The sequence below is a fragment of the Strix aluco genome, chromosome Z, assembly GCF_031877795.1.
Source record: "Strix aluco isolate bStrAlu1 chromosome Z, bStrAlu1.hap1, whole genome shotgun sequence".
Taxonomy (NCBI): Eukaryota; Metazoa; Chordata; class Aves; order Strigiformes; family Strigidae; genus Strix; species Strix aluco.
Window position 1 is genome coordinate 30,047,139 of NC_133971.1, and position 14,529 is coordinate 30,061,667.

A 14,529-nucleotide genomic window follows, 5' to 3' on the forward strand; every position below is an offset into this window, starting at 1 on the left:
CCAGTTCAGTTTTACATCTCTAAATAACTAGAGGGACCACAGCAAACTTAAGAGTAGCTCTTCTTCCTGAAAATGTGTTATGGAAGTGAAAAAGTTTAGGGCAACAAAAATTTAATCCAATCAATACAGATTGCTTTTTTAAAAAATCCGTGGAATTTAAGGAAGAATCTTCTCTACAGGGTATTTCAAACCTTCCCACAGAGTACTATAGCACATACAGCAATAAAGCTCTACAATATAATTAAAAATGAACAGAAAGTTAAAACATATTTCTGATTTAGCAGCTGTGCTAAATATCAACAAAGTCCATGTACCTTCTCATGTAGTGCATTTAACCCTTCTTATTCATTGCATAAAGCACTGGGTCAGAAGGAATATTGGAAAAATAGCAATAGCCATATTGTATGGCTTAAAATATGGAGGGAAGGAAAAGACATCTAAACTGAGGCCTGTAAGAAATCCAGTACGAATGATCTTTGGCCCTAGAAAGAAGCCACACCAATGCCTCCAATGGGTAATGCCAAGATATATGCCTAATTTCTCTCCCTTTCGATGCTGGTGTGTGTTTAACTTTGGCAGCATCACATTCGAACATGTTGTGCAAAAAGCTGTGTGCCTTTGAAATGTTTGTAGAATGCTCTGGTTTTACTTCTTTTCATTTTTTTTTCCTGTTAAAAAAAAGGAATTTTCTAAAGCTGTGTTCTTCAAAAAATCCATCCATTCATCTTGAAAGGATTACAGCCAACAAGCAGTTTTCTTATTCAGTCTGTGAATTCCCTTTGAGAAATTAAAAAGAAGAAAGAACAAAAAAAGTAGAGTTGCTGTGCCACAGATGAAAAGAAAAGAAACAATTGCTGAGGTTTTGGCAAAGCCTGCTTTCTCCAAACATTCTCCTTCTCAGTTGACTGCTTGATTACATGATGAATGCTCAGTGATTGCTTTTTTCCTCTCCATTATGTATGTATATCAACCCATATCCCCATACATACATGGCAGTTTCATGGAGCGAAAAATTTTGTAGAGGAATATCAGAAGGGCAAGATGAAATGGAATCAAGTTCTTGTAACAAGATTTATATTACTTTAGCCTTCAGTGTAGACAGAAGAAAGCTGGCTAGAACAATGATCCACTGGATTTACTTGTAGGAAACTGCTATCCTCTGGCATGCTGCGAGCTGAATCACCAAAGATACTGGTGGACCCTGCTGGAAAGTCGTAAACTGGAAAAAAGACAAAAATAAATAACTAGGATAACTGTATCATGGAGAATCCTAATACTTATTCAGAGAACTGGAAATGGCTTTAAACCAAACAGACAAACAAAACAAACAAGCCAACATATGTATGAAATTAATAATTACATAACTTACTGCTTACTAAGGGAGGAATTTCAGTTCTGTCAGAATCAAGTCTGAAGCACAGCAGATTTCATCACAACTAACAGTTGCCCATTTATTGGGTGCTAAAATTGTGATAATTTTAAAAATAAACTTCATGCTTGCTTATTGAATTTCATTATACCCAACATATGATAAGACACAATAAAATATTGTAGAACTCATTTGCTGTAAAGCACACCCTGACACAGAAATTACTAAATTCTACAAGTGATAGTAGTAGGCACAAGAGTAACTGTTTGCAGCAAAACTCACACCTTTTGGATTACATCTTTACATACTGTGAGATGCCTCTTTGAAGTTACAGGTGCACTGGCTTTTTAATGCGCTAAAGAAGGACCAAGACATAAAAGAGATTTCAAAGCACAATAAATGTTAAGTGAAATCGTGTGTGGAAGGACAATAAAAGACTTGGGCATCAATTGTGCTTAGGCCTAAGATTAGGCCCACCGTCTTGTGCTGATCCTCTGCATAGAGGTCACTGTCATCCTTCCAGAGCAGCATGCAAGCCCCTTATATACTTTTCAACTAGGCAGAAACTAAGTCAAGTGCGCACAGAAAATTGCGCACCCAAGCAGTTCTTGTCATGAAAATGTGAATAAATGAAATTCAAGACTGAGTCAAATTAAACACGCATAAAGCAAAATCAGTGGTTTGAATCATCTCAGGTGCCTGCTACAATACTTACAACAGAGTCGAGTGGCTGTGCAAACATCACACAGGGCTAAATGGACTGTATTTCAAAGCAAATTCGTGAGCTAGGGACTGTCTGACCCCCAGAGGTTAGAACCTTGAGAAGCCCTCAACAGTGTGCAGTCGGCACACAGGTCAGATGTTACTGTGACCCACGGTGACAGGGTCCCAGTGCCAACCATTCCACAAAGGTCTGAAAACCATCTCCTCTTTGTGAAGAGTCAAGTCTGTCTTGACAGGTTCCGGTCACATACACAGCTCAAGCAGGTCTGTCAAGGTCCACACGCTGTACACAACCGTCCACAAAGTCCCCCAGATGTCATTTACCTGTAACACCAGAATGAGCTGAAAAACTTCGACGGAAAATGCCAAGCCCTGCCTGGCCCACTGATGTGGGAACTAAGCAGTCTTCAAAAGGAGGAACCATATTGCAAGAAACACCCTGTTGTATGTTCTTCTGAGTGTCAGCATAATGTGGAGGGCAGAAAGACTGAAGCTGCCCGTAAAAACCTACAAGAAGGAGAAGAAAGTGGTCAGTAAAAGACCTGGACAGAGATACAAGGGATAGCCGTGAGAGCAATAAAAACCTCAGTGGTAGTAGCACCAGGATGTCAATTATTTTCCATCAGTAAAGAAGCTTTGATATGAAGCTCCCTAAGACTTCCTCCATTTGCTACTAATTCTGAACACAGTACACTTCATGGACATCCTGATTCCAGCATGACTTGTGAGAGGCACTGACTGGCTAGAAGCTGAAGTTTTTCCAGAAATTTCTCCTTTTACTCTGCAGTCCCGCTGTCTGAACTGGTACTCTCCAGATTTCACACTGGGTTGCTGCTTGAAAAATCTAAGATTAATTCAGAATAAAGGAAGATTACCTAAGTGAGGTCTGAACAAAATCTGAGGGTCTGTCACTGATGCCAAGACAGCTGACTGGTAGTGATGACATGCATATGAGACTCAGAAGGGCTGCTACCTGATGATCCATGGGGCCTGCTGTTTATAAGTACAGGGTGAGAGTCTAACCCACTCATCAGTAGCAATGAGTCCACATGGGAGAGAACTGAGACCATTGTGTCACACGATATAAAAGATCCCCACCAGGGTTTTTGTTCTTTGGTTTTTGTTCATTAGGTGATATTTGGGAGAGGCATATAAGCACTGAGTAAATTCACATTAAAGTACATGCCAAAATATGTATTTATATAACCAAAACCACACTTCTTGGTAAAACAAGAACATGTATGCAATCTGAGAGTCACAGACAGGTGTTCTGCAATAGGCAGGCCTAAAGATTTTTATCATGGAAGCAAGGTCTTTTCTCCTCCTTAAAAAATGGAATCTAAGCTTTGGAGATTTTGGTCAAAGTCTGAAGGATGGGTTTTATAGGTAAAAGACTGTGGTATGTATTTATTTCCGTTTTCTATAATATGTTCTTAGAGTATATGTAAGAAATTAAAATGTTATAAATTATTTTAAGAAAAACTGTGAATCAAGCTCCTCTCTGCCAGTGCTGTGGCTCCTTGTTCTCACCACTCTCCTTCCATGCATAAAGTAAAAAGGAAAAAGACAGTGCATTACTTTCAAGGTGTTACATAGAAATTGTAGGCCTTGACTGTCTAAAAATAGGCCCAGGAATCATACAGTCTCTAAAGCTATCATTAGCAAACAGCTTATTGCCTAAGGGCTGGTGTGCTATTCTCTTGTTAAAAAAGGTGTTGTAATAAGTCATAATAAAAAGTCATTGTCAGAAAAATTATTCTCTACCTCAGAAAGCATCTTAAGGAATATCCTGCATCTCAAGTCTATTCCAGAGACATTACTGTCAATAGAAAAAACCTGACATACAGGGCTATCTCCTCTGGCCAGACTAGTTAACCAACATCCATATGACAAAGTCCTTCCACCTGAATTTCCTATTAGTGTAGAAAGATCAATAAAAAGAAACAACAACAAAACTTTCCCCAAACTCTTAAAACATCAACATCAGAAAAAAATGAAAAAAAGGGGAAAGGAGGGATTGAAAAACATCTTAATGTATCTTCCATATATAAACTCCGTACTACAGATACTGGCTTACAATTCAAGAATTTGAATTACTCCCCTCTCCTTAGGCATCTGCTTATTGTCTTTTGGATATTATGAAAAAGGAGGAAACCTTGTTACTTTCAGGGATTATAAATGTTCACAGATTTGACTTCAAAGAGCATTTAGTACTTGGAGGGAATAAAGAATCCTAATCTGGATAGTTACAAGGACAGCCAGCTCAAGTTCATCCTTCCATGTGTTCAGGAATTAACCTCAGTACATCCATACGGTGTAGTTAGGAAAGCATATTTATACCAGACATTCAGCTTTCATGCCTGGGATCTACTGATGCCCACGAGAAGTAAAAAACTATGAGTAGTAAGCAAATTAGTTGACAGGATTAAAAGCTCATCTCCCTCCCTAAAAGTATTGGGATGCTTGGGTGAGCAGCATATGACAAAAGGCCTTTGGGTACCATTTAACAGTTCAGAAAGGATCAAGGACATGTCCCAGAGGATAGGAGATTATAAGCAGAGAAGATCCTTTTATGGGAAGCATGAAACATGGAATCACAATTTACCAATATTTGAGAGGGTCATGTCTAAATATCTTGGTTATTACATGACACCTGAACACAACTACTGGTCTAGTCATTAATTTCTAGTAATTAGAAATGCCTTGCACGTGGCATCTAGTTTTGATTTATGAATAAAAAGTATTTTAAAAATAAAAATTTTATATTGGTGCAGTTCCACATGCCAACCCAAACAAATCTTCCAACCTCAAATCCCTTTACAGGGATACTCTATGCTTTGAAACATGTTATGAACATAAGGCACTTGGCAAACTTTTCCTGGATTGAGGCTAGGAGCTAGGTGTATGCCCATTCACTTTCCTATGGAAGTGTGCACACGGGACTACTGTTCGCTAAAACTGCACTGAGTGTTTATGTACGTATGACATTTCATAAATAATAGGATGGAGAAAGGAGAATGATGCAGTGGAAAACATGTTGTATCACTCTGTGTGATATAATTGATTTTCTGACAAGTGGGAGAAAGGATGCATGATTTAGAAGTTTTATGAGACTGATTTCTTTGGCCCCTCCACGAGGAACCAGATATGTTGGCATGCATAATATGTGTTTGAATTGAAACAGAAAACTCAATATTTAAAAGCATCAGAATAGGCCAAGACTAGGGACAGGAAAAAACAGCCTGAACCTGCACCCAGGAACTCAGAAAAGACCTTATGGGGAGGTCTGGGCAACAATGGTGAGTGAAATATAGTCTTTGCATTTTATTTAGTAGTCTTGCAAGACACTTCTGTCTACACACAATGAGATAAATGCCTGATGTAAACATACGTAATAAGAATTTAGATCAGGCAAATAGTTACATGAAAGAACACTGAAACAATTGTCAGTGTTGTGTCTGAAAACCTGCATGAAAAAAGAGTATTTTGACTTCATATAGAAGAAGAAAAAAGAAAAAAAAAAAGAAAGAAAAATAAAAAGTAGAAGCACAATTCCTCTTTCACAGCAGGCACAATTTGCAGACTGTGCTCACTCTGAGGCTGAACACTCATTGATTTAACTGTCTTTTGCAGGGGCTGAAGACACTTTGCAGCACTAGCTGTAAGATGACGATTTCAATCTTTTTTTTCTTTTAAAGTTTAACTGCAAAAATACTGAGTCAGACTGCAAAGCATGTTAGGAATTTACAACCTATCAATCCTTAAATGTTCTGTCCTGACATTTAAGAATGAACTGCAGTAAAATAAAATAAAATTAAAGAAAAAACAATAGCTATCCAAAACTTGTCTTAGAAGCTACATAGCTATTGACAATTTTTGCCTCCTTTAAAAATGGTTTTAAAATCAACTTTTCTCTCAACCAGCAATAGGACACACTGTGCAAGTTTACTGTTGAGTCAGACTAGTTATCAGAAACAACTGTGCCAATCTATAGTGGTCTAAGCCAGCTGGCAAGACCCTTCAAGACACACACTGAAATGTGCTTTCACATTGCTCTGTGCTCATTCTCTATTTGTGCCTTTCTCCCAGCACCCTGTTCCTGATACAGAACAATCTGGCTGTAACTGTGACTATTGCTAGCAGAAGTCTGGCAGAAAAACTAGTTACCTTGGGATTGAGCTATTGTGAGTCACATCCTCTGTGTTTGCTCATTCTCTACTTAAGCAAAAGAATATTGTCTAGCAAAGTCTTACAAGCTTTGAGCCATTGGTACATTAACCACTATATTGCAGAAAGAACCAGGGAAGTGCACAAGGCATTTTCATTAACTGATAAGTCCCCAAATAATTTTTTAATATGGGAAGAGAGCACAGAAAAATAATTCAACTTCGCTAGATATATGTTCTTTTCATGATTCAGTGTCATAAATACTAATCTTATAAAATAGAGAGCCATAAACAGGAAAGAGCAGAACAGAGCATACAATCATTCTCTTCCCCTCAGTTATTTAGCACTATTCCAAATGTCTGTCCATGTCTGCAGTGCATCAGGTCACGGTGTAATGGTCTTTGAACTGGAGCCCAAACATGATAGAGCAAAATCTTCTAACTTGGCATCAGGAGCTCTTCCCTTTATTTTCATGGTGCCATGCCCAAGATAATCTTCATTACTGCTGAACGTAGGATAACATGAAATCATATGCAATTCAAGCCCTAGACCCTGACTATAGCTGCCCCCTCATTCAAGATTGTCAGAGAACTGTAGCATCAGTTTTCTGTGTTTTCATGCAGCACTGGAAAAATAAAAAAAGGAAAACAGGTTGGCTAATGAAGTTCCAGCAACTTAACATTTTTTTCTCAGGACTGCAACTCTGGACTGTATCAGTTGCTCTCTTATGAAACTATTTAAAATACACACATGCACAAGGTTATGTCAATAGTATTTCTTTGCATCAGTACACTATAGCCAAGATCCATGATGTCAAGATACCAGATAAACAGTTGTTTTTCTGGGATGATAGCATTATTTCCTGAGGAAAGTGAAATATTTTTAAATATGATAAGATAGCTGTATGCTGCAAGAATCTCTTCTAAAAGAGGGAAGCTCTTGCTCTTTATCACATACTTTTTCACATATTCTTTACCTCATCCTGAGAGATGCTGAGCATCTGAAAATCCCAGGTGCACAGCCCATCTCAAATTCACAGCTGAAACTGTGGTCCATGTAAGTTTGTGACAGAGTCCTGATCCCATTGAACTGATGTGGACAAAGATTTCCTTACAGATATGTAATGTATGACTGCCACAGTTATAATTTCCGTAAGGTAGAAAGCTTCTGATGGAAATTTATGTCCTCCTCAGTCAGCTCTCTGCCTGGCACCAAAAAGAGACAGCATTTTCTCAAGAAAATCATTATAACTGCCACTAAAAAATATACATCATGGATGAGTGGTCTTTACTGCTATGGTATGTAAAAGTTCCATCTATCTTTGGCCTGAATTACTTCAAAATACTGTTCCTCTGCAGTGTATTTCTACAGTGTCCACCAGGTGAGTTACATGAACATCAAGTAATCATTTGGTACCATCTGAGTGTGAAGAACAAAAGGAAAAGGAAGAGTAAGACAGATATGAGTCACATATTGTACTGTCAGACTGACTTGCAATTGTGAAAAACTAGAAATGTTTCTATTTATTTAAATTGGATTATTTGTAATTAAAAGATAACTACTACTAGTAGAGCTGCCTGTATAGATACACTAGTATAGTTAACTCATATCAGCTAACAATTTTTTTAAAGAAATGGCAACTTTTTTTCTTACTGAATATTTTGCATGATTTTTTTATTTCTTCCATTACTCAGATGGCATTGGTCATCAGCTTAACTCACAAACACATATGACTTGAGTTACAGGCACAATTTTAAAGGACAGTCAGATTTCTAGTGCAAAAATGTTCACAGTATCAGAAGCATCCAATATCGTCAGCTATACCTATGCCCAAAGGAACTTTACCTCACTCTATACTATAAGCACAAGAAGCTTGCTCACTGTGAAGGAGGAGTTTCTATAGCTGTTCTTTTTTTTCCTACCTCACACATTTCAGACCACTAACTTGTTCTTGCAGCTGCCTGTGTGCTGCAGATGCCTGTGTCTTCAGGTACCTCTGCTGAGATCCCTATAGTTCTTCACCGAAAAGACTCAGCAGTACAATACATGTCCTGGGCTAATTGTTGCAGATTTTCCGGACCTGTACTGTCTTCTATTCTGTCTAGAAACACATAGTACAATGGTGTCAAGCTGTGAAGTTGTCACTCCAGTTTTCAGTCCAGAATAATTTCAGATTTACAGTAATTCAGATTTATGGTAATCCAGTAAAAGATACTACAGTCTAATGAAAGGAAAAGAAGAACTTCAATTCTGCAGCTCAGTGAGTCATCTAACATCATCGCTTCCAAACATCCCACGCAGCAAAGGAAATTGTGAATTTCACAAGAGGAAGGAAAGGGAATATTTTGTCTATTATATAATATTAACCAAGGCAATAAAAAGCCCTCTCTGACATTACTGTGTATCTGATGCTGAAAATCACTCAGAACAAATAATGAAACCTGAACTGTAGACAATGCTTTTCCAAGAAAAAGCAGTTTCACAATACAAGTAGCTATTAGATGTAAAAGGCTTGTCAGTCTTGTATCTCCTACATAATTTCTTTCTAAAGCATAGTGCTCCGATATCTCCATGAGCTTTTAAGATGCTCAGGCTTTCAGTAAGGGAGTCTATTTAGAACTTGTTTTCTTCAAAAAGCTTTTGGGCAATGAAACTCTTTCTTCCTCAGTACAGCCAATTTAAATGGAGTTGACAAGTTTAAGACCGCACTGAGACAGAAATGTCACCATTGTTTGGTAGCGGACTGAGTTGAAGCGACTATAGTTACAGCACTTTAAATCATGAATCATGAAGAGGCAGGTTAAGAACTGCAGGAGACAGAAACTAAGGAGACAGAGATTCCCACAGACACCAAGTAGTCCAGGCTGGTGAGACAACTCCATGGTGTTTTTCTACATTATAATGATGTGACCAAGGAAGATGGCAATCTTTGTATTGCTGCTGGGAAAACACGACCATGAACTCTTGCAACATTTGCTTTTCAGAGGGAGAGTTTAGGCAAGCCTTGCAGGCACAGAGGACAAAGCTTTCAGTGTAGCACGTAGGAGTGAGACAGATGTGCTTAAGTTGGATGGAGTACATTCTGACAAAATACCTCTTCTAGTGACAATAGGTTACTTAATCTTTGAAAGAACATTTAATACCCAAATGTGGCTATTGTATTGCAATGTATTGTATCTTTCAATACTAAAAAAACCCCAGAGTTCCTACCAGTTTTAAGTGTAGAGATCTTTATCATTGTCACTTTGAGTTGCTATCTGTGTGTATATAATTCCTGTCAGCAATGTTTATTTTCAGCATAGGTTTTCCTAGGACAGGGAGGCAAGCACAGTAATGCTAATGTAGGACTAAGTTAGGTATGGATTTAAGGCCCAAGTCCTTGAGGTTATCCATTTTTTTATTCACTCAAAACCAGTATTAAGGTCTATCTTAAATTTGAACGTGGAATGGGGCTTCAGTCCATATGTCACACTTGCCCAGATGAGGGTCTCTACTGGGCTACCTTCTTATGATGGTTTTAATGACTTATGTCTTTTGTCCATTTAAATCCTCTTCAGACTGTAGGAGGCGGAGATGGAAACACATTAGCATCTCTCTGGCCTACCCTAAAGATGCCCAAGCAGATATGGAGCTAGCTGCACCAGCCAGTGCAAGCCCTGTGAGAAGCAGCAACTAATCCAAGGTGATCTGTGAGCCTCTGAGAGGCAGGATTCTTTGGAAACTGCTCAACTTCAGAGCAACTTGATGTGATCCTGGCTTCTACAATTACTGAAGCTCCCATGACCATAAGAGGAAGAGGGTTGTAAAGCCATCTATGCACTCATAGGCAATTTTGGTCCTGGCAGGAACACAGACCTTAATGACTGAACGCCTTTCTGGAAGATGAGTTCTTGCAAAATATTCAGCAAAAAAGGGAAATGATTAAAATGTATTGCACTGTGGAAATAGGTAGGCTAACCTGATCCCTTCATGCCCCATATGCTAGGAATTTATTGGACGTGTTGTAGCATGTCTTCGTGTATGTCATATAACAATGAACACTATATTAATAAATTTCATCCTGTACTCTGTTAGCCCTCGATTATTAGTGAACTTTAATCAGAGAATAGAGAAAGTCAGCAATAACTGTATACATCCATTGGTAAATTTCACGCTCTTCTAGTACTAATCAGTGCTGTACAGGATTACCAGTTCCTGTAAGAAAAGCTCCTAGCTCAGATCCTGCTCATCTGTGGTCTAGTACGATAAGAAGAACAAAACAGGACTGGCACCTTCCTTTCTCCCCTTCACACTCAAGAACTTTGGGAAATGCCCCAGGTTCCTGTCTCATCCCTTTGCCTAGACGGAATGCTTCCATCAGTGGAAGAAAATAAAAGAAGCCTTGGTTTCCTCAAGATGTTTCCTATGATATCTATTGTGATAATTCTCAGGAAGTCTTATCAAAAAACAGAATCCCAAGGCCTATAAAAGTCCAATGTGCTATATACCTTGTGTACGTAAATATGGCAAACCATATATTTAAACAGTTGGGAGGAAATAGCATTACTGCTGTCAACACTCTTCTGAAATGTTAAGGTAATTACCATTCAGACTCCATACCAGCTAGCAAAAAAATCCAAGACAACCTGACATTGTTTTCAGCTGTTGTTAGTTTTATTCTTGGCTAAAGAAGTTTATACTTGATTGAACAAAGAAGGAGAGAGAAGTCTTGTAGAAGCTGTTTACACAGTGCAATTGGGAACATAGCTGTAAGAGACATGCATGCTAATAAAAGAGGTCTTGATCACTCCTCAAGTGCAAGGGAGAAAAATATTCCACCTCTTGAAAACCTGGTATCACTTTATGTGTAAAACCAGGAGGGATTAGAAGTGTAACATTAGAAAATTAAAAGGCCATCACAGAATGATTTGCAGTTGTATTTAACAACAGCTCTGAAAATCAGTCTGAAGCGAAACCCGTAACTCCATAGTAAGATGACTAATAATTAGCTAAACTAAGAATTTTAAGGAAGTCTGAAGGCAGGGTCCTGAAGGCTACTTTCCAGAGTCTTTCAAAAGGAAAGGTACTTTAAAAATACCAGCACCAACCTTTGAAGTACTAAATTTTAAGCCAAGCAGCAGTGACAAAAAAATAGCATCAGTGATGAAGATTATTCTTTCTTACCTTGGATGTGGAGGCTATTTGGTTGAAAAGAAGGGTTTGCTGCTGGCTGGTATGTCTTTAGAGACATTCCTGTAGGCTGCTGAAGATGGGGAGGTTGTGGAGTCTGTCTCTTCATCATGTGACGTGGAACTAAAATTCTCTGGGGGCTGATGTGGTGAGGAGAAGGAGCTGAACCAACAAACCTAGGAGTTCAGAAACACAAAACTGTAAAATCCCCAACAGATAAGAGCTAAAGATTGTTTCTACTTTACTCAGTTCACTATAATGTTTAGCAGTTTGCATAGATACAGTCTTCCAAAAGAACGGTCAGTGTACAGCCCAGATGCAGAGAAGACATATTTTCAAATGGTGACATATCATTAGATTTGACAATGGGGAAATTAAAAGGCTGAATTGCACCCTTATCATGGAAAATTCCTTTTAATGTCTGTGGGTGGGTTTAAGTCTTAATGGGCGGAGATACCTCGTGGGGAACCTGATTTCCGAGGCACTGCCAGCTGTCTCATTGTAAGGCTTTGTATCAACTGTATCTGTCAATAAATAGCTGTCCTTCCTCACTGGAAGTGAGTGGTCAGTGCTGATCATTGGACACTGAGGAGTTAGACACTAGGTTCAGGTCCAGGTTCAGATTTCAAGTTCTAGAAATTTTTGTATGTTACATAGAGCTATTTGAAAATAAACAATCTGAAGTCAATATAATGTATATAAGTGTTAAATCACTTCCAGCTGGGCAGTCTGACCACATCAAAATGTTGGTCTGGACTCAAAGTATAAACTCACAAGCCTGGCAGAGGAGGAGAACCATTCACACCAAACCTGGTGGTGCATCTGCCACAGAGGTTCATCACTTCAGTGATGTTTTGCAGAGCTCTGTGACTACTGGCACTACAAGGATACACACTACTTTGAGGATTTTACATAATGGTTTTATGAACTTTGCAAGTTTAACTTTTTTCTACATTTCCTTAAAATTGCATAGCTCAAAGTACATTACAAATAGGTGCTTCAGTCACTTTTGCAGATAAAAAGCTGAGGTTATAAGAGCTCATCTGCCTCTGATGACCAAACTACCCACTAGGCCAATGGGATCTGATTAGTAAATGAAGGTTCAGCCTGTGCTCAGGAATGGCTCAGGACGACTTTCTCATCCGTGAGAGGAGAGCCTGGAAGGCCAGCAAAAAAAGAGCCAGGATATTTCTGCAAGAGAATGAGGAAAACTGGTGCAGTCTTCCTGCTACAGATTGGCCTCACTCTCCACTCCTAGAAGCAAGCTGCAAGTCTGTGCTGAGCAGGAGCCCTCACCTACCCTTCTCCATGGTGCTTGGTAGCTGCTGCTAGGACAAATTAGTGCTTGCAGTTAACACAGTCTGCCAGGATCCTAAAGCATAGATCTGGTCCTTGTTCTCCTGAGACTAGACCTCAATACACTAGAAGACTTTTTTTTAACCTAGCAATAAAGAATATTTTTCCTGCAGAAGTGTAAGGAAGCTATAATCTCACCCTGAGTACAACAGAAGGTACAACGGCAGTAGTAGCACTACAGAACAACTCTGGACAGGGTCATTGTACAGGTTATAACTGCATTTAAATCCAAGACACCTGAGATCTTTTATGCTGCAGCTCAGAATCAGTATCTGCCACACATTAGCTGTGTCATTTTGACTTCATTTGAAACCTATTTACTACATTTCTGGTAGATCCATAATTTACATTTGGAGTACAGCAAGTGTCAAGATGAACTCTAGATGATTTAATGCCTATTCAGTCTTCTTTGAGAAACACATTTTTAGGCATATTAGATACTGAGAAATCAGTAGCTATATTGTGATAAAAAATATCAGAGGTTTTTAAAAGGTGCTACTACTACCTGACTATATGTCTCCTGTGTAAGGACTGGAATTAGTCTTTTATATAGCGCTCACACAGAAAGACTGTTATTTGCTGCCAGAGATTAAGACCAATTCACAGACAATCTTTTATTACTACTATTATTTAAAAAATCATTGGATATCATCCTCTGTGTTTTCAAAATTCATTTGTGAAAATTAATCTCTAAAAAATGGGTTTTAACCAGCAGCCAATAACAGGGAAAAAATCCTTTTCAAAATTCAAAGTGAAAAGCACAGTTTTACAGACTTCACATTTGATTTAACATCCCCAAAGCACTCCCAATAATAACATACTACTTTGTACAGCCAGATGGGACACCTTTTAAGTAGAATTCAGTGGTCTTTATAATGATTTATGAATCACTTCATGAATTCCTGACCTACTCATATGGGTGACTATAGTTATCTACTTTTACTTCCCTTCTGCCTAAAGAGAAACTTGGACTTGTCTCCATCCAGATTTGCCCCTGAACAAATCATAGTGTGTTACTGGGGGAGCTGCAAATTTAATTTTATTCCTGAAACAGTCAGGACCAGATTGTAACCACTCAGAAAATGCCATCAAGCACTGTGGTCCAGACCTGGAGCCAATGCAATCAGGAACCAGACTGATTTGCAGAAAGGTGCACTTCCCTATGCCTGCTGGATGTAAAATCAGAGCAGGAACATTTCTGGAGTCATCAAGTAGCCTCTCCCTTTCCAACAGTAGCTAGGAAAAAGTGTCCTGCTGGGGAATGACTAGATTTGGTAGCAAGCAAGATACATGACAAGGTCACCAAAGCCTACCTGTTTTGATGAGATTAGTCAAAATGGCACATATATAGGGGTTTTGTTAATGACCAGTATTGGTCACTGCTACATGGAAAAAAGATTTTACTCTAGCATTTGTTGACTGGAGCTGGCCCAAATGTAAACTACATGCACAGTCTAAGCAATGTGTGGAAAAGGAAAGGAAGAATTATATCTGAAATGATATAATTTTTGAACTATTGTTTTTAGCACAAATGGTACCATGAATTTCCCCCTCATGTTTCTGGTTTTTCTCTTTCTCTCAGATTCTCTTTCCTGTGTGGCCATATTCATAGGTTATCAGAAAGCACAATTCAAATGTGAGTATAAAGATTACCTTGAATGACCAGAAAAAGGTGTAAGAACAAACTTACTTTAAAAAGAAAAAAAAAAAAAGTCTGAAGGTAAACTTACTTTGACCCTTTTTTG

At 38.6% G+C, this 14,529-nt stretch overlaps 1 protein-coding gene across 1 annotated transcript in view; it reads right to left on the reverse strand.

Annotated features, from left to right (window-relative positions):
• Positions 1-364: 364 nt before the first annotated feature.
• The window catches only part of GLIS3 (GLIS family zinc finger 3), a 180,052-nt gene continuing 165,887 nt past the window's right edge, over positions 365-14,529 (reverse strand). Inside the window, exons 11-13 of the mRNA XM_074812527.1 lie at positions 11,423-11,604; positions 2,417-2,599; positions 365-1,219 (exon numbers count right to left, since the gene is read on the reverse strand). Coding sequence (XP_074668628.1) covers positions 1,083-1,219; positions 2,417-2,599; positions 11,423-11,604 — 502 coding nt within the window. The 3' untranslated portion in view covers positions 365-1,082. The remainder of the gene's footprint in view (positions 1,220-2,416; positions 2,600-11,422; positions 11,605-14,529) is intronic.